General features: G+C 39.4%; 1 protein-coding gene across 2 annotated transcripts in view; it reads left to right on the forward strand.

Annotated features, from left to right (window-relative positions):
• The window catches only part of IPCEF1 (interaction protein for cytohesin exchange factors 1), a 37,726-nt gene extending 20,214 nt beyond the window's left edge, over positions 1-17,512 (forward strand). For both annotated transcript variants that reach the window (XM_058019997.1, XM_058019996.1), the window contains 3 exons: positions 1,344-1,710; positions 9,439-9,632; positions 13,469-17,512. In XM_058019997.1, the coding sequence (XP_057875980.1) occupies positions 1,344-1,710; positions 9,439-9,632; positions 13,469-13,669 (762 nt within the window). In that variant the 3' untranslated portion in view covers positions 13,670-17,512. The remainder of the gene's footprint in view (positions 1-1,343; positions 1,711-9,438; positions 9,633-13,468) is intronic.
• Positions 17,513-18,929: the final 1,417 nt, after the last annotated feature.

Here is an 18,929-nt window from a genome sequence, read left to right on the forward strand (position 1 = left end):
GAAGTGGCCTAAAGTTGGGACAGGGAAGATTCAGATTAGATATAAGAGAAATATTTTTCACCATTAGGTTGGTCAGGGATTGGAATAGGTTACTCAGGGAGGTGGTGAAGTCACCATCTCTGGAAGTGTTCAAGAGGGATCCGAATCCAGTGCTGGATGATGTGGTTTAGGGGTTGCAGTGGAAGTGCTGGGTGCTTGGCTGGACTGGATGAACTTGAGAGCCCCTTCCAACCTTGACAATTCTGATATTCTGAATGGCTTAAAAAATTGACAAAAGTGAAGAAGCTGCTATAAACAAATAGTGTCCACAGTCTGATATAGGTCCTCCTCATCCTCTGAATTGACTCCTTGTTACATGATGCAACTGCATTAGAAGCACAGGAAGGCTTTGCTGTTTTTAATATGAGAAGGAAGTAGTATACATTACAGTATAAAACACTGAATTGAGGAGTTTAAAAATAATAATAAAAAAATTGTTACTCTTGGCTTGGTTTATTTGAATAAAACTTATTTCTGGTTTACTTTATAAATAGGTATTCCAGGCTAGCCCCTTTACTGTGTTTTCAGCTTTTCCAGGTTTCCCTAGCAACAACTTCTCAGTAAGTTTCAATATTTTCAGTCTAGTTCTCATCTGTTTTAATCCTTACACAAATCTATTTTACATAAATATTGAGGACAGAAACTTGTGGTCCATCAAGTCTGGTATTCCAATGCTGCCATTGGCCAGTAGGAGATGATATGCAGAAGGGGTAAATTTCTGCAGTAGCAAATCTGGCTTTCATATCATGATGATCTCACCACAATTTCTGATAGTTTCTGCTAAGCCTTCTTGCTCTGGTGAATGATTATGCCTTGAATGGACTAGGAAAAATACTTTACTGTACTTCAGTGCTTGGGACCCCTTCTGTCTATCCCTGGTTATTGCATTGGTGGAACTGTTGAGTGCTTCGTGTTCAATGGCTAATTTGGAGTTTTTCTTCTTCACTCTGGATTAGGCCAATAAAGTGAAGACAAATTAAAGAAAGAAGGTGAATGTGAGACCTACCACAGGGGGCTACATTCAACATAATAGTTTTCCTTGGTCTTTGTTTCTAGGCACTGTCAGGTTCATACCTCTTTTGCCTTTGGCTTCCTGGTGGCTTGGTTTCTGAAGTTACTGCTCTGTAGGAGACTAATTCCCACAACACTGGTTTGTTTGGATGAATAAGTGACCGGATTACATCAATTTTTGGTCATTCAGCATTTCAACAGCATATCTATACATCATGTAGAACCTAGAAAGAGGAGAAATTTGTAAATAATTTTTCTTTTTTCTCTTTTTTTCTTTTGTTTCTGGAAAACAGGATCAGCAGAAGTCATCATTCACCTCAACTCTATCAAGTGAAGCATCTTGCTCTCTCTCCTCTCCTGAAAGCACTTTCAATTCCCAAGAATCATCGTCTTCCTTGACATCCAAAGTGGTTTATTCCGAGAGGCAGTCCTGGCTTGACCTGGTGAACAGCTCTGCCACGGAAGAGGGTGATCAGCCTTTAACGTTCTGCGTACAGATCCATTCTGACGAGGCGCCACAAGTGGTCTGTGCGGATGCAGCAGAAAGCCAGGAAGTGCAGCTTTCCCAAGCCAATGGTGGATCCCAAACCTCTTACCTAAGTGCAGATACACATTGTCTAGCTGTGCCAGATGCAGCAGGACAGCGATCACCAGCCAGAGGTGAGCTAATGAGAGAGGAGATTTTTGTTGCAGAGCCGTACAATGGAAGAGTTCCAGGTTTCCTTAACTTCCTTCCCCCTTCCTTCCTCTATATTCCTCACTGAAGAGTTTTCCAGGGGCACATCATTTATAACATTTAAATTATTGCACATTAAATATATAACTTAGTATCTGGTTTGCAACTTTTCTCAAATTGTATCTATATGTTAGACCATAACCTCTGTGTATAAATTTAGCATAGACGTAATCTTATTAACAGCCTTTATTTCAGTGCAGATATCTTTTATTAGTTAGAATTGAATCAAAACGTTAACAAAGTTTGTCACAGAATGGATGCTGTAACAAAACTGTAATATGTAGGGAACAGTGAACATAGGGTTAAGTCAATTCAATTTTACAAATCTGTGCTGCTGCATTTACTCAAAGTACATAGTCCCTATTTGCTTCATTAAGCTTCATTGTAATCAAGAGACAACAACTGAAATCCTGAATCAGAAAGTCTATTAAGACTGGATTTTGTTTAAGCAAAGAGGTGTCCGCACAGTATCCTCCTACTGAAATGTACTGCTAATTGAAAAAGGTGGCGCGGTTCCAGAATTTGGTTGAATTGTACTGTTTGTAACTCTCCTGTGTAACGAGGAAATATCTCCTGCCTTTTGAGCAAAGCTTCTTCTTCCTGAGTTAAAAGCAGTTGAAGCCTAAGACTTGTTCCTGGCATACAGTTCTGAGTAGAGGAGTAATACATAAGGGAACAACAACATTCCTGTGCCTCAGCTCTTCCCATTATTCCAAAGCCTTGTAAAGATTTGAAATGACTACTCTGTTGCTGAAAGAGAAGGGTTGTCTCAGCACAATGGAAAAGAAAGGTGCATCTAAAAGCTTAGGCTGAAAATAATGCAGTGGTGAAAAGAAACAACATTGGAGTTGTTGGGAAATCAGGGCATTTCTCTGTAGGTGAACCTGATACTGAAAGATGATACTATGAGACACATTAGTTACCTTGTCAGTCTCCCTATGTTTTACAAATATCGACTCTTAGAAAGCTGGCACCCCTTTATGTAGTCATACCTTTCCTGATTTTACACACACACACCCACACACACCCACACAAAAGGACATTAGAAAAAGTAAAGTTTTCATCAAAAGTGAAAATTAACTCAGTGTTTTCTGCTCACCTACCTTATCCATTCTGTAGGCTTCTCTGCTAGAAAATTCTGCAGCAATGAAGAGCAGAAAAAATTAAAATCCAGAGTGAGCATATGTGCTGTTTCTATGCATTGGAAAAGAGTGCTGTGCTTTGAGTTACTGTGGAATCTACTTCCCCTAATTCTGGCTTTTTAAGTTGTGAAAAAGTCTATGAGAAAGTCATAGAAATGACTATGACTTTCTAATGAAAAAGTCACAAAGACATATAAAATATATTGTTTTCTGTAATTTTACCTTATGAGTGAAATTTGATAAAGTCATGTCTTTGGAAAACATCATTAGGGATATTCAAGTAGATGTTGGAATGTAGGTAATAAATGGCATAGTGGCTTATAGATCCTGTTGATAAAGATTCAGTGGTTGCTCTTCAGAAATCTAAACTTTTGCCTAGAATATACTCCTCTGGTATTGTCAGAAATCCTGCAATAATGTGTAGGTTATTGCTTTCCATTGTAATGTAAGTGTGACAAATACTTTTATGGATGTCAGAGAATGTGCATGACACATTCATAATCACTTAAAGTGTAGTTTGATCATAGGCTCAATCATACTAACCAATTAAATGGGATTAAAATGTAAATCAAGGCATATTTTTGTATACTCCTGCAGTGTGCAAGATGGTTCAATTTTGATAAGGTTATTCCTGGGGAAATGAATGCTTCTGTTGCTCACTGCTTAGCTGATGGGCAGCCCTGATGGCAGAACACAGAACACTTCCACCTGAGCCACAGTGGTGATCACTGACAGAATTCCAGGAATAGATCATTTCCCCAAGACAGTCACTATGGAAACTGTATCACCTATCACCTCACTAGTTCTCGTCTGCATCATGACCCATTGCTGACCAAGCAAACGTACACCAGACACAGGTCTGTCTTTCCTTTGTCAGTCGGCATATTATGGGCTGGATGTGGAGAGTGCTGCTGTGCGGGGCACTTCCCTGCAATGGTCGCTGAAAACATTAAGGAAATATTTTGCAAGGAGATTAAGCTACTTCAATTTGAGGATGAAGTATGAAAAGAAGGATTAATGTAAAATAACATTTCAGTTCCAAATGAAAGCTATCAAAAAGGATGCAATTCTGGCTCTGTGGCTCATCGCCCAAGAATTTCCCTCTCCAACTAGTTGATAAGCATGTGCATAAATACTGTGAGATGAAGTCAAGTTGTTGAGTAAAATCTAGCTGCAAATTCTCCTGATTTGCAAAAACTGGTAAGAGTACCCTTGTTATCTGATGCAAAACAAGAAGGCATACTTCAGTGCAGTGGGCATTATTTGCTTTAAAATGCTTCTGAATAGTGTGTTTCTAACATGTTTCAGTCATGAGTGTGCATCCAGGAGGGGACAAGTCTGTCTTTTGTCCACATTTGTCCTGAAAGCACATATTCCCTGTGTGTAAAGATGGCCCTGCTATCATCAGAACAGCTATGTTCTTAGTCTTTGATCCCAGTCCCCCACAGTACCTACAGGTGTGTCTCTCTCTTTCTCCTGGTGAGGAGAAAAAACCCTGCCACACTGTTTTCTGGCCACATTCTTCAAGGTAAAGCCACAAGTTGAATTTTTGGTTGTAGCTGATAAGAGCCTAGAGTTGAGGTGAAAATTTTCTAGAACTGAAGAGATCTTTTGCTGGGCAAAGTCTAGAAATGGAGACCAATGTGAGAAAAGTTGGTACCTAAAGGAAGAAAGAGTAGCTGTGGTTTTGTGGGAAGAGCTTACCATGAAAAAGTACAAAAACAGTGAAGAAACCTTAGTGATGAGTTAAGCAATGGAAGAAACATTTTCCAGAAATAAATGAATGAATCTCCATAAGAAAAGCTACAGATTCAACTAAATGCTGATGGATTATTTTTCCTACAGAAATTATTTAATGAACTCTGCTAAGCAACTGTGAGTGTCTGGTGCAAGGAGCCATAACATTTGATATCTTTAACAATCTTTCCAACCACTCTTTGTGGCGTTATGAGCATTGTCAGCATTTCTTCTCTGCACCAGTTACTGGGGAGATGTTACATACCAGAGAGTGAAACAAAGAAGGGGAGTTTATCAGTTTTCTCTTTTGAAAGGAGGCCAGCATTATGCATCCATTTGCTTTTTGGAAATATTTAAAACTTTGGTGATGCGTCTTGCTACATGCAGAGTGACAATGGATTCTAAGCTGCCTGTGATGCAAAGAAATTGAAAGGTAAACAAGAAACAGCTGAGAATACAAGCAGCTGTCTGACTACGTGCACTGTATCCAGGAGCTGGCCTTGGCCCCTCCAGGATGGCTGGACACACTCTCCATCCTTTTTATTTCTTCTGGCAACCACTGGAAGAAAAAGTATATGACCCTGACACACCACCATTATGATCAAAAACCACAACAGCTAAAGGAAGCCACAGGAACTAAGAGGTTTTATAAGAAAATGGAATGTGTGTTCCTGTTTAGTTAGGGATCTACTACTATAGCAGTAAAATCCTTCTTCCCTGCATTTTCTGAGGGTTTCATGATCGTATGAAGTTGATGTACCTTGGCAAGACATTCCTATTTTACCACTTCTGGTTCATTTTACCTTAGCTCCCAGTAGCTGTGGAAGATCTGGTGTGTGCTGATATTTTCAAACCTGGACAGCTGTTCAAATACCTCTTGGATTTTATCTGGGTTGGTTTTGTGGGAAGGAGTTGGTTAAATAGGAGCTGGATTTATTTAATTCCTTCTGTTCTCACCACTGACATCCTCTTCCTCTCTGGAGTCTGCCTGTGCCAGTAATAGCCAGAACAGATCCTCTGGTGTGCTCTGGCCCCTTTGTTCCTTCTGCAAAAGTTATAGAGAATAGCTGGATCGTGGCTGAGACTAGATGAGAAATGTGCTTATGGGGAGAACAACTGTGTAGAGAAACAACTTGAATAATTATTTTGTTTCTCATCAAAAAAGCTTTAGAAATCACAGTGAAAACTATGGTGCTATGGTTTTCTGAACCCTCTGAAAAAGAGATACTTATTTATGTTGTTTCCAGTTCAGTTTATTAAAATTCCACCCTGCACTGCTGAGTCCACTGTACTGTTAGACAACAGCATCTAATTGTGGTAACATAGTTTCCTGAATATTTTTTTCCAATCTTTCCTCCCTTAGTTCTGCATTTACCAATGAGGAGTTTGCCTGAGTTATGCTCACCTAACTGAATTTTTTTCTGTATTTTCTGTTCCATCATTATGTGGGAAATGAGATTTCCCTGAGGTGACTTCATATTCCCATCAAAAAGTCTAGTACCACTGTGGAGAAGGGCTTGGGGGTGGATAGGTAGGGAAGGGCAAAAATCATCTGTGACTTTTTGCCTCTGCTCTTTTCAGCCTTGGGTGTATGTGTTCTCTTGACTGGTGTAAAAAATTTTAGCAGAATCAGGAAAAAGAGGTGCTGGCAAAACTACAAGATGCTCATAAGAGTAGCGAGAACAGGAGGAAGAAGCAGAGATTTTTTTTCCCTGGGATTAATACACAACTGGGGGTCTGTGAGATCTCAGTTACAGAATGGGAGAACAAATATTTACATTTCGGATAAATTTAGTCAGATGTGTTCTGTTGGAGGTGGTTTTCAATGCAAAATGCTCTTTTTGCCAAACATTTCATATTTCTTTATCTTTACTACTGGGAAACAATCAACATTATTTTTCACAGCTGCTTTTTGAAAGTTCTGGATAATTTCACTTATGGAGGCCTAAAGAGCATTAAAGTTGAGATTTCAGACAGGCTCCTGTACTGATGCTCCAAGATGGGGAGTCTCAAAATATTAATGTCTCCAGTCTCTGGCAAGTTGGCTGACAGGAGGGCTGAAGCTGAAAATTGAGGAGGTGAAGAATAGGCATGTTGAGCCTCTGGGAGGTTGTTCTTGTCTGTTATACCTCCAGTTAGAAGGAAATTCCAGATAAATGGCATCAAGCCTCAGAATTGTGTTTTAGCTCCCCTAAATCAGAATTTTTCAGTTCCTCCATTACCTCTCCCCCTTTCAGATTTACAGCATCAATCTAATGCATTCAGTGGCAGCTTCAAGCTTGCAAAATGTGGGCTTTTTCTGAGCTTGGCTCAGGGGTGCTCAGGATGCTGAAGGTAAAATTCCAGATAGGTAACAGATAGTTTGGCCTCAGTTTATAGAGGTTTGTTGGCAGGCATATTCTTTGTCAACAGCAGCAGTGTTCTACACAAATGCACAATATTAGGATACTCTCTTATTTTTTAGCAGCAGTTGAAATTAATCAAAGATGGTGACAAAAGTGCTGTGTAACTCATACCTGGCTCTACACAACCTGTAAGTTCCACTAACCCTTGTTTGTCAGCAGTTTGTTCAAATTCCATTTAGTTCTTTATCTATCTGATATGAAGAATCTGACATGTTCCCTTCCCTTTGAAATCATCTGACCCTGATTAATCCCTTGGAGGATGAGAATGGTGGAAGAATAAGAAATAGGAAAAGAATTTCAGGTAGAAGTCTTGAAAGTGTGCAGAAGCTGAGTACACTTTGCTGGGCAAGTGCACCATGTATGAGCCTTCTCCTGTGCTTTTCTCCCTTTGGCTCCATCTTCTTCTGTGCTGAATGCTACTGTACTCCTGACAGTTTCCCACAAGTGCATGGAAGATATCAGATTGTTTTGCATGAAAGAAGAGTGTTCAGTGAGGGTGAATTTTTCTCAGTCTTTCTGCTTTGTAACCCTCTTAGGATACTGAGAAAGTTCATGAGTTTGCCTCAAAAGGTGTCTGGAGCAGGGACCTTAAGTCTGCTGTGGGTTGACTTTATCTAAGAGTTGCTGAGCAGGACTGAAGCAACTTTCTTCCCTTCTTACAGTCTTGGATAGCTGGTAAAGATCAATTTATTTCTCAAAGTATTACTGTGCACAGTCCTAATGGGTGATGTCTGCAGTAGAGTTGAGGCAGTCCTGTGCAGAAGCTGGCTAATGAAACAAACAGCTGCTTCATCCCAAGAAAGCAGGCAGGAAACTAGTTATTGCAAGCCTCATGGCATGTGCCAACAGCTTTCAGGAAATACTATTGCCGTGTATTATGCCTTACACTTCCATTTTTTTTTCTGTTTCCTGCAGCTTGTTAAATATACAACAGCTCTCCTTTTCCTCCCCCAGCAATGTACCAATGTTGGAAGTTATATTTAGTTTTAGTTAAGTTACAGTAGGCTTTTTATACTCACACAGTAGTGAAGAATAGGCCAGAAACACGGTGAAGGCAAATATTTGCAGCATATCATAAACCTTTCTCGTAACCTAAATATTTAGAAAGAACAGAGATGTAGGAGGATGCTGTACTTTCTAAAACATGGAAAAGATAAGAAGCAGCCTCCTTAGCAAGCTGACATATTGCAGCAGTCTTTTCACAGCAGCATGACTGAGCAGAAGGACTTGTTCCTTTTGTTGTGAATATATTTGCTGACTGCAGATGATTTAGAAAAGTAAATGTTTAACTTTAAAAGAAAAAAGTGCCCAGCCAGTTCAATGGGAATAGGAAGGACTGCAGTTGAGAAGAACCAACACCACTACCCCCAGTGACATAAAACCAAGTGTTATCCAAAGTGGATCTTGAGGGATTCATTAGCACCCTGAAAACAGCAATAGCTGTAAGACTTTCCTGTAGAAATCACTGAAGCTGTGTGGACTGAAGGACAAGAAGTGAGTTGTGCAGTCTGTTGCTAAAAATGTCCTTCTGCTGAAACGCCCCTACATATGCCCAGCACATTTTTCATTTCCGTCTGTTCATTTTAAAGTTTTTTTATTCTGAGAAATGCCTTTGCTTAAATTATCTTCTTATTTTATGCCGTTCTTGGTTGTTTACTCAATTTTCCTTTGTGTACTCTCTGTCTTAGAAGATGGTCCTGCAGCTTGGGAGCCAACAGAATAATTAAGGTGGAGATAATCAAGGCTTTGTTGTGAGGATTTATAAGCAAATTCTCTGCTGCAATCTGTGAAACTCAGGGGCAAGACATTGGATGTCTCAAGGGTTTTTGCTTTAATCTGTTTTCTAGGGACCTTCTCTTGGGGCTCCTGAAATGTTTCTATGTTTCTTTTAATTGCTCATTTTTTTGAAACTCTGTTTTCAATAATTACCAAAACCTGGTGATGAATCAGCACACCAAAGAGAATTTGCCCTGAGAGTTGCCAGGTAGAAGCATAATTTGCTGTGAGTAGCATGCAGGGTGGGATGAATGGGTGTAGATGCTATCAGAGTTGTTTCATTCAAACATAGGGCTACTGACAGTTCAAAGTCTGTGATATATCCAGGGCATTAAAGCAGCACTCTACTAGTGGAGATACAAGCTCACATCTGTTTGGATCATCACCTGATTCTTAGCAACGTGTGAGTTTGGAAGTATGTCTTTCTCATAGGCATTATTACCCTAGAAATTACCCTAATTTCCCTTAGTTTTAACTCTAATACAATTATTTTTTGAGTTGGTTAAGAGCCTTCCTAACAGCTGAACATAACTTTTCTGTTATCTGCTGATACATTCACGTTCTCATGCCCAATTTATTCTTTTCTTTGCAGACCAGGAAAAGTGTGATGATGATGATGAGATGGAGCGACTTTACAAGTCATTGGAGCAAGCAAGCCTGTCTCCCATCGGTGATCGTCGACTGTCAACTAAGAAGGAGCTCAGGAAGTCATTTATCAAGCGCAGCAAAAACCCCTCCATTAATGAGAAACTCCACAAAATTCGAATGCTGAACAGTACATTAAAGGTGAGTTTGCAGGTCTTGCCAAGGAAAAGCTTGAGGGAAAAAAACAGTTTGGCTGAAAACGAAGCAGAACAGACTTCAGCTAAACTGTAATTATGTATTTACTGAAAGCCCCAGAGAATTTTGTTAAGATTTGGAATTCTTTTTTTCTGCTTCATTGTGAACACTGATCTGCGTTATGTTGTTCAGCTTGAACTGGAAGCAGAGGCAATAGCTCAGGAGGGACTCCTCTTACAGAAGTTCCAGCCCATTTGGAAAATTTAATAAAGAAAACTCTTAGTTAACTGGAAAACTTGCTAGCTCAGCTAAATGCACTAAACAGGGGAGCCTTAAAAAAGGAAGAGCAGACAAAGTACATTGATGATAAATGACATGAAAATGACCCTAAGCCAAAAAAAGTTTTCCTTATGTGATTATCAGAGAATGTACAGGATGTGCCAAAGCTATTGTAAAGACCTCCTGTAACTAAAATATTTCTAATAACAAAAGCATCCTGCTTTTATGTTGGAAATATATCACAAACTGGAGGGGTACAGGGGTTCAGGAGACGTTCCATGAAAGGGCCGGTAAATCTGTCTGGAATGTGGGAATTTATGAAGCAGTTTACTTGCCAGCATCAAGTGTCACGGGATTTCAAAGCCTGCTTCTGAATGGTACTGAGGGAAAAAAAAGCTTAACCACAGCATTTGTATTGTAAGGAGAAGACAGAATAAATGCAAACTTGGGGCTTCACTTGTTTCTTTTTGTATGCATTAGAAGCAGGAATTGAGTATCTTGTTTCAAATGCATGTATTTGGCTTCAGGCACTGTAAGCTGGAGAAATGCATGTAGAATGGTTGGACTTGATGATCCTAGAGGTCTTTTCCAACCTTAGCACTTCTGTGATTCTAAAAACTTCACCTGCCAGCACAATCATTGGTTTATTAGTTGCAATGGAAGGCTTGGCTTTGGCGCCTCAGCCTGTATTGAAATCCCTGAAAAGTAAAGGCAATTGGGAAGAGAGGCATCCTTCTTGGCTCTGTATGAGACCTGGTGAAGTCTCTTCTTAGTATCAATGGGTTTTCAGAGATGTGACAGTGACTACAGAATTATTCATTTGCATCAGCACTAAAGTGAGTCCCCCACATAGCTGAAAGTTGGTTTAAAAAGTGCGTCTACTTCCTACATACAGAAACATTCCAAAAAGTTTTCCCTGCCAGGGCCCTCACTAGTAAATCTAAGAACAAGTTAGTGCAAAATGGAGTTGTATTTTGTGGGACAGTCACTTTCATTGGTATGGAGCTGAATGGAAGCCTTAATGTCAGACATGAGCAAGGAGGACAATGGTGCATTGATTTAGCATGGGAATATTATATAAATTGTGATTAACTCAGGCTTGTCCAACTTGTATTTATTATGCAAAAATAAGTTTTGGAGTGTTCATAGCATATCAAATATGTTGATCTCTTTGGGGTTTTGGCTTTTTTTCTCTTTTGGTTTTTTTTTTTTTGTTTTTTGTTTTGTTTTTTTTTTTTTTTTTTTTTTTTTGCTTTCTTCAAACTAAGAACCTGGAGTATTTACAAGACAAATAAAAGAAGCACAGACACTTTCTCATAGACACAAACAGAGTTCTCTACACAGCAGTATTTAAGTTAGCCTGTCTGAAAGTCAAGTGCCTGCAGTGGGAAAGTGCCATATTAATTACATCAGTGGAATTATGTGCTTTTAGAGTCAATTTTCTTAATGTTTAATGCAAGACATAAGATAATTGGAAATTATCTACTGGAAGTTTTAAAAATCAGGATTTGTAGATCCATATGTATGCCGCTTTAATTAAAACCCTATTAGTTTGAGAAGTGATTTATGCAAGTCTCAATTCAATTTTAATTTTAGACTTTTGACTCCACATATTTAACAACAGATTAATGTTGCTGCCACAATATATCATTAACAAAACATGCTTTGAATACTTTGGAAGAGAGGGAAGCTATGTGCAAATGCATCACAGTCTTAGTGAATGTGGGAAATAATTTTAGTGCTACAGGAGAAACTCCATGGCATGACTTTTTGCTGCAAGTTTGTCCAGTAGAAATACTTCTCTCCCTTCCACCCCCTTATCTCCTTTCTTCTTCTCTTAAGCCAACTGTACGTATCCCTGCATCAATGCTAGAAGTCTTCTTAAAAGGGTCTTGAGGTAGGATGTGTGTAAAACACAGTTGAACGAGCTTTTGGGTTTGAAAAGCAGCTAAGGCATGACAGGAGATGGAGCAGTTGAAGGTTCATTGGATTAGTAGCAGGATATGGATACAGAAACAGCTGATGGCTGCCATCAGAAGGTGAAATCAGTGTGTGGGAGTACTTTCAAGGTGTTTTCAAGGCAGCCACCAACACAGGGTGTCCTTGGGTATGATGAATGGGTGGTAGCAGGAGAAAATGGTTAGAACTATTCGTTGCTTTCACACACAGACTGGAGCAAGTGAGCCCAGCAGAAATAGCCAACTTTTGTTAGTGCAGCATTGTGCCTCCATTAATAAATTATGCTGTCACCCTGATTTTTTAAGATTTTCTAAGCCTTCTGATGTTGACATTCTTGTAACGAACTTTCTCACGCACTTTCTGTAAATAACCCATTGTTTTGCATTATTTTATGGAGGAAGAGAAATTTGATAGACTGTTGGTTTGTCCAGTGTCATTGGAGAGGTAGCACTTTTACCCTCCAATCCACTGTCACTTTTAGAAAACTATAAATATTACAGTCAGATAATAAACTTCCCTTTTCTTCACCTTGATAGCAGCAGTGTGTATGCTTGTGTTGTTTCGTGTCCTATAGTGACATTATACCTGCTCTCTGGGTCTTCTCTATCCTGTGGTCCCTGGATAGGCAGTATGGGCTGGAAAAGCAAAGTGGTTTTTTTATGCCACAACATGAGGACATCAAAGAACATCAGTGTGTGAAAGGAGGGTGTAATGAAGACAGAGCCAGGTTATTTTCAGTGGTGCCCAGTGACAGGACCAGAAGTGAGGGCTCAAACTGAAACACAGGTTTCCCCTGGATAGCAAGAAACACTGTGAAGGAGACCAAGCACAGGTTGTCCAGGAAGCTGTTGAGTCTCTGTCTTTGGAGATATTCAAGAGTCATCTGCACACAGTCCTAGGCAGCCTGCAGTAGGTGGCTCTGTCTGAGGAAGGGTTTTGGCCCAAATGACTCCCAGAGATCCCTTCCAAGCTCAACCATTCTGTAGTTCTGTGACATACACAGTCTCAGTGTCCCTGCATCAGTCACTGCCCGCACCTTACAAGTGAACCAGGGTGCCTGCAATATATGGTCTGAGCTGCTCTCGCCTAAAAGTAGATGCCAGATTTATTAGCAGTAGCTGGTGGTAGATGGCAGACACAGGTACTGTAGCCACTCTACTGCCAGTGCACAAATTATAGCCAAAATTATGGTCAGTGCAGGTCCCAGAGAAGAGAAATTTATTACATGGAATGAGTGTTTTTGTAAAAGTTAGAACTGCTGTGAATTACAGAAATAAATGCTGTTGTGTCTCATTTCATGCAAGCACTGTCTTGTTGAAAGACAGAATAACAGTGTGCAATTTTCACATGAATCTTCTCTCATCAAGTTTTGCTAAGAAGCCTATAAAAAAATCTAGATGAAATCATAATTTGCCTTTAACTGGGAAGTTTTTTACTGCAGACATAACTTTGATGACCTACGCTCTAAAAATGGGAACAAGCTGCCAGGAGGATGGGTAATTGGCCATCTCCTTGTGACATGAGTTTAACATTCCCAGAGTGTTTTTGTTAGGGACAATTGTCTTGACATTTTCTGTGGAAATAACCACTTGTTCTCTTCCTAGTGTAAGGAACATGACCTGGCCACAATTAACCAGTTGCTAGAGGACCCAAAGCTGACAGCGGTGAAGTACAGAGAGTGGAGGAGCACAAACATCATGCTGGTCCAAGATATTTATCAGCAGCAGGAGGTCCAGGACACATCCACAGAGAATAGTGAAGAGCAAGAAATGACTCCACAGCCAGTCACTGAAAGTGCTATTTGATCAAGGGCACACGACAAGATTTTTCTGCACGGGTCTTCATGTACAAGCGATTTAAGCTGCTGTATCTTGAGGTTTGTTTTTCGCAAGTGTGCTTAAAAGGAAAACAACCTAGTCTCCAAAGTTTTAAATGTTCTTGCAGAGCTCATTTAATGTCAAATGGGCAAGTTCCCCAAACTTGCCCAAGTTGCCCAAAAATCACGCCTGAATGTGGCCTGCATATGTAAGAAGACTATTTAACAAAGCGGCAAAGAAACATTTTTCAGTTTTTGGAGAAGAAAATTATAAGTGTCCAGCTCCTGAAGGATGCAGAACTATGTAATATCTAGTGTATAAATATGAGATCCTTGGGATTGTTTTAACCATACACCTTACCTTGAAATGAAGCTAAACTGATCCCAACAGGATGTAGCCTACTCTACCTTTTTATCCTCTATGGTAACCTGACGTATTAGTTTTCATCTCTGTACCCATTTACTTTCACCACTCAACCACTTTAAATGGAGACAAATGGAAGAGCAATTGTGCATGAGTTGATAATGTTGACAGCTGCCAGGCACCCAGTTTGGGCTCTGCCTGATGTTTTATGAGTTTGAAATTTATTTATGGTCCAGACCAAGAAGGTACTGTCTTTCTACAAGAAGAAGAGGTCTCTAAGTTTTTGCTAACATGTAATTTACTCTTCAGTGAGACAAAATTCAACTTTTCTTATGGACTTGGCAGAATTCCTTGGAAGAATTATGTTCTTCTTTCTTTTTTTGGCAACTGGGAGTATATAAGGTACAAGTTCATCCCAGAGTCCAACTTAAGGAAGGTGATCATATTCACAAGCCAGAAGCTAAATGACTCAACTCCTAATGTGGACCTAGAAGTGTAAAACAAAGCTGCAAATATTTTTGTAAATATATGTAATTTTATTACTTATATGAATGTGACTATGTACTGTATAGATGTTTTATTTATATATTTATATATCCTGAATTTCCTAATATAAATAGGCACATGTGGACCAAGCCCACTCAGCTGGGAGTGCTTACAGATTGACTTGAAATGCCTCTTTATTTTGTGTTCCATTATAGATCACAGTAATCGCTCTGCAGCTGAGACTACCCTGAGGCATATGCTGTGGCTCTTTCTTCTGCTTTTCTAGCTTTGAGTTTTAGATGAAGAAAATCTGTACAACTTAGGGCCTGAAAAAAGTTTTCTGAGAGTTTGAAGAGTTCCATTTGAGGGGAAAAAAATAAGAGGTTTTGCTGCAGGATCATGACTTTTTGGGTTCATTGTCCTCAATAAAAGGTTTTAGGCTTTTGCCTTCCTCTCTTCTGCAATATAAGGAATTTTGCAGAGTGCTGAATTTTGAAAAGCAAGAATTAGTCCACCATTCCCAAATAAATGTCACTACAGGAACTGTGACAATCTGCACTTCTGTTGATATTTCATGAGGATATTCTTTGTCATTAGTTTTCAATACAGTTTATCTTTTAAAGCAAAATACACTATAGACATGCAGCCATATTCACCTCTCTTTCTACATTTTATGTTTTATCATAGCTTGATTGACAAAACAAAAGATAATGGTGTTAGTGGGAACATATGAAATCTTTTCCACCTGTGTAGTGATTTGTTTGAGTGTTGATATTGCACTTTTAATACTCAACAGCTTTTCTTTTAAAATAAAGGCAAGGAAATAGATGAAAATGACTAAATGGGGAAGCAGACACAAAATCCTGGATGGTTAAAAAGGTTTTCTTTTCAGGAAATCATCATATGAATGGTGATTCCATCACTTCACTAATTCTAATTAGAAGTTAAGCAAGCTAAATACCTGCTGCAATTTGGTTTAGAGTAACTGCATCTTAAAATGGAGCCCATTTTTAGGTCGCTTTTTTTGTTCTTCTTTTTGTTTTTTGGCTTTTTTTTTTAATAATTTTTCCACCATTCCCATTGAAATGCTGTCAATTAACTGCTGAGAACACCCTGAAAATTAGGAGTGTAGGGATTTATCTGCCTGGTCCATTTAATTTTTAACTACCTGGTGCTAGGTAATGGATAAATATTGGAGGACGAGTTGCATGTTCTATCACACATGTGAGTTTCTCACGAAACAAGGCAGGTAAACACTGTTTTCCTTCAAAATCATCTTCACTCAGATGCTGAAAAGAAGCACATGCTTAAGTGGCCTATTGAGCTGGGCCAGACAAGTCAGTGCTTTGCAGTTCTGAGCAAAGTCTGGGTCAACTCCATTTGCTGAAGTAAATTTGCTGTATGCAAAGTAAAGCCTATGCGGCCTGTACATGCTGTGTTGGCTCTTTTCACACTGCACTTGTGTAAACACAGACAAAACAGCTTTCCCAAATCTAGAGACAAAGAGATGCCCTTGGACTGCCCAAACTCCACTATTGGTTTTGACAGATTACATAGCCTGAAATTGCTTTTAAATTACTCTCTTTTAGATGGTCAGTAGATACTTATTGTTGAACTATTGAGGTTTTGGAGACCTACTAAGCATGGGCTCTATCACTGCTTAGAAAAGAACAGAAAATTCTTGAATGGGGTTACTTTAATCCCAGTTATAACTTTAACAAATTTCTTTGTTCAGGAAAGCAAATGCATGTATGGGTTTTATGTACTGTGCAGGAAGTCTAACTCCACTCCCTTCAGCTACTACTTAGACTCAAAATAATGGAAAGCGTGGAAAATGCAAAGTGAAAATTGCAGTGAAACAGGATTAATTTTCTGGCATTGCTAATTACTGTGACAGTTTTTGCCTGGGTTTATCACAAGGGGCTGCCCAGCAGCGTGAAAGCCATAATCAGAGACAGAATTACGCACGAGCTGACAGCTACAGCGGGGAGCTGCCTCAACAGGAGAAATTTGGACAAGTCTGTGCCCTGCTCAGTGATGCTTGGAGTAACTGGTATTTCTTGGTCTGGATTTGGAAGACCTGCACTATTGACTCACAGCATAGGGAGCTGGGCATCCCTAGTGTGTGAATGTCAAGAAGTTTTTAACCATCTGTGTCAAGGGACATGTTTTGTACACTTTTTTGGGAGAAAGTGTGTGTGTGTGGGTATGTGCACATGCACAATTTTTCTTGTCAGTAAAGCCAGTTGGTGCAGGAAGTCCAGCAATGGGGATTTTGGAATTCCTGGTAGTAATACTTGATTTCAACTGTTTCTGCAGCTATTCTGGAAATTGAATCTCTCTGTTCTGGTGGTGTACATCTCATGAGATACCAGAATGAGATGGGATCACGTTTCCTTTCCTATGATGGAAGAGATTCCATGTGGGGATTGTGAATATTTTTACATCTAGCTCTGATGATTCAATCAATACTAGGGTTTCACCTTGTCATGGTTTTAAGTGCAGCTGGAGATGAAACACCATGCAGTTGTTTGCTCAGACCCCTCTCTTTTCCTTCCCCATCCCTGTGTAATGGGGAACAGAATTGAAGTAAAAATTGTAGACTGAGACAAGAATGGTTTTATAATTTAAAATAAAGTAAAATACAACAGTAATGGTAAATAATAATAATAATAAAAAAGTAAAGAAACCCAAGCAAGTGATGTTCAATGCAATTGCTCACCACCCACTGACCTGCCAGACCCCTCTTCCCAAAGCCAGATCAGGCCCCCCTCCCCAGTAGCTCCCCGTGGTTTATTTACCTGGCATGATGTTCTGCAATGTGGAATATCCCTTTGGTCAGTTTGGGTCCTCTGTCCCAGCTATGCTCCCTGCCAGTTTAGTTTTTTGTGTATTTCCCCACTGGCAGAGTACGGGACAAGGAAAAATATCCTTGACTTGGGATAAAACAGGGCTTAGCAGAAAACAAAACACCAGCGTGTTACCCATTCTGAATCCAAAACATAGCACTGTAACAGATACTGAAGCAGAAATTAACTATACCCTAACTGATACCAGGAATAAACAAGAATAAATAATGTGCTGCTTCTCTTTTTTTGCAAATCATTTGAATTTTGGAGGATACCATCATATTGAGAGAAAAGGCTGATGTGGGGCAGTCAAGGAGGGAGGGGAAGAAAAAACATGGTATTTGATTTAAAACTCAGTGGAAATTGAGAATTTAAAATTATTTCTAACTTGAAAAAATTATGGGTGTGTTACACCTATTGTGTAAGCCTGTAAGTTTACATGTCTATTACAGATTTATATGAATCTGATAATATGAAAACCTGTATTTTTAAACTTTTCAAGTAGCAAAGGAACCCACGAAAGCATAATTTTATGAGGGGAACTGCATGTACTGTGTTTGGTTTTTGGGCTTTGGCCTTGTTTTTACTATTTTGCTTGTTTAGTCCTACAAAAGCAGCCAATTGTAACCAATTGTACCCAAGTGAGGGCCAGAGTTTACTTCACTTAGAGACGTGTCTTTCTGCTAACAGGAAGCCAAAGTGGTTTTCTTGTAGTAGTGGAGCCAAAGTGGAATTTCCTGTTTTGTGTCAGGCATCCAAAGCAGCAGACATTTTAAGATGTCAGTGAGCATTTCCTTGATGCTTGAGGATTTATCCCATTTTCATTTGCTTCAAGCTGCAACATTATAGCATTTTTTAAAAATGGCATTCATTCTGAACTGAAATAAAATTTGAGGTGAAAAAAGAAAGATAGAACAGAAAAAAAGCTTGGAGCTAAGATCATGCTGAAATTCACATCTCTGCATAGGGTAGTAGGAGCTGAGCTTGCCAAAAGCTAAGCATTTCAACATTAAAAAAATTGTAAGGTGTTGAAAAGAGTACTACATTCCTTGAAATTTGCTATGGGAGAAGTTCCAAGACCTGTCTGCTCTGGAAAAATGAATATTTTCCTAATTTATTTCCTCCTGATAAAAATCCAAAGGGAGTGTTTTTTATAAGATGGCAGCAAGTTAAAGATGAAATATGCATGTAATTCATTGATAGCTCAACAGCCTTGATGTATGATCTGGAAATGGTTGACTTTAGATGACTCAGCCTGTACCACTCAGCCTGTAGAATCCATTTCTTTGGGAAAGCATTGTAGCTACCAATGTCTGAGGCTTATGCACCCCATCTGGTCCACATGAGGTCCATTTTGAAGATGTAGGTGAATGGCTTTTCTATAGGGCAAATAGTTTGTGTCCTCATGCCATAGCTTAGGAACCACTCCCTGTGTCCTAGATGCCTTAGGATCTGCCCAAATTACTCTGACTCTTGAAGCTGCTTATGGCAGTTTTATCTTCTCCCAGCCAAAAATAAATAGAGGCTATGAAAGTCCATCTCCCACTCCC

This window comes from Melospiza georgiana, chromosome 3, assembly GCF_028018845.1.
Source record: "Melospiza georgiana isolate bMelGeo1 chromosome 3, bMelGeo1.pri, whole genome shotgun sequence".
NCBI lineage: Eukaryota > Metazoa > Chordata > Aves > Passeriformes > Passerellidae > Melospiza > Melospiza georgiana.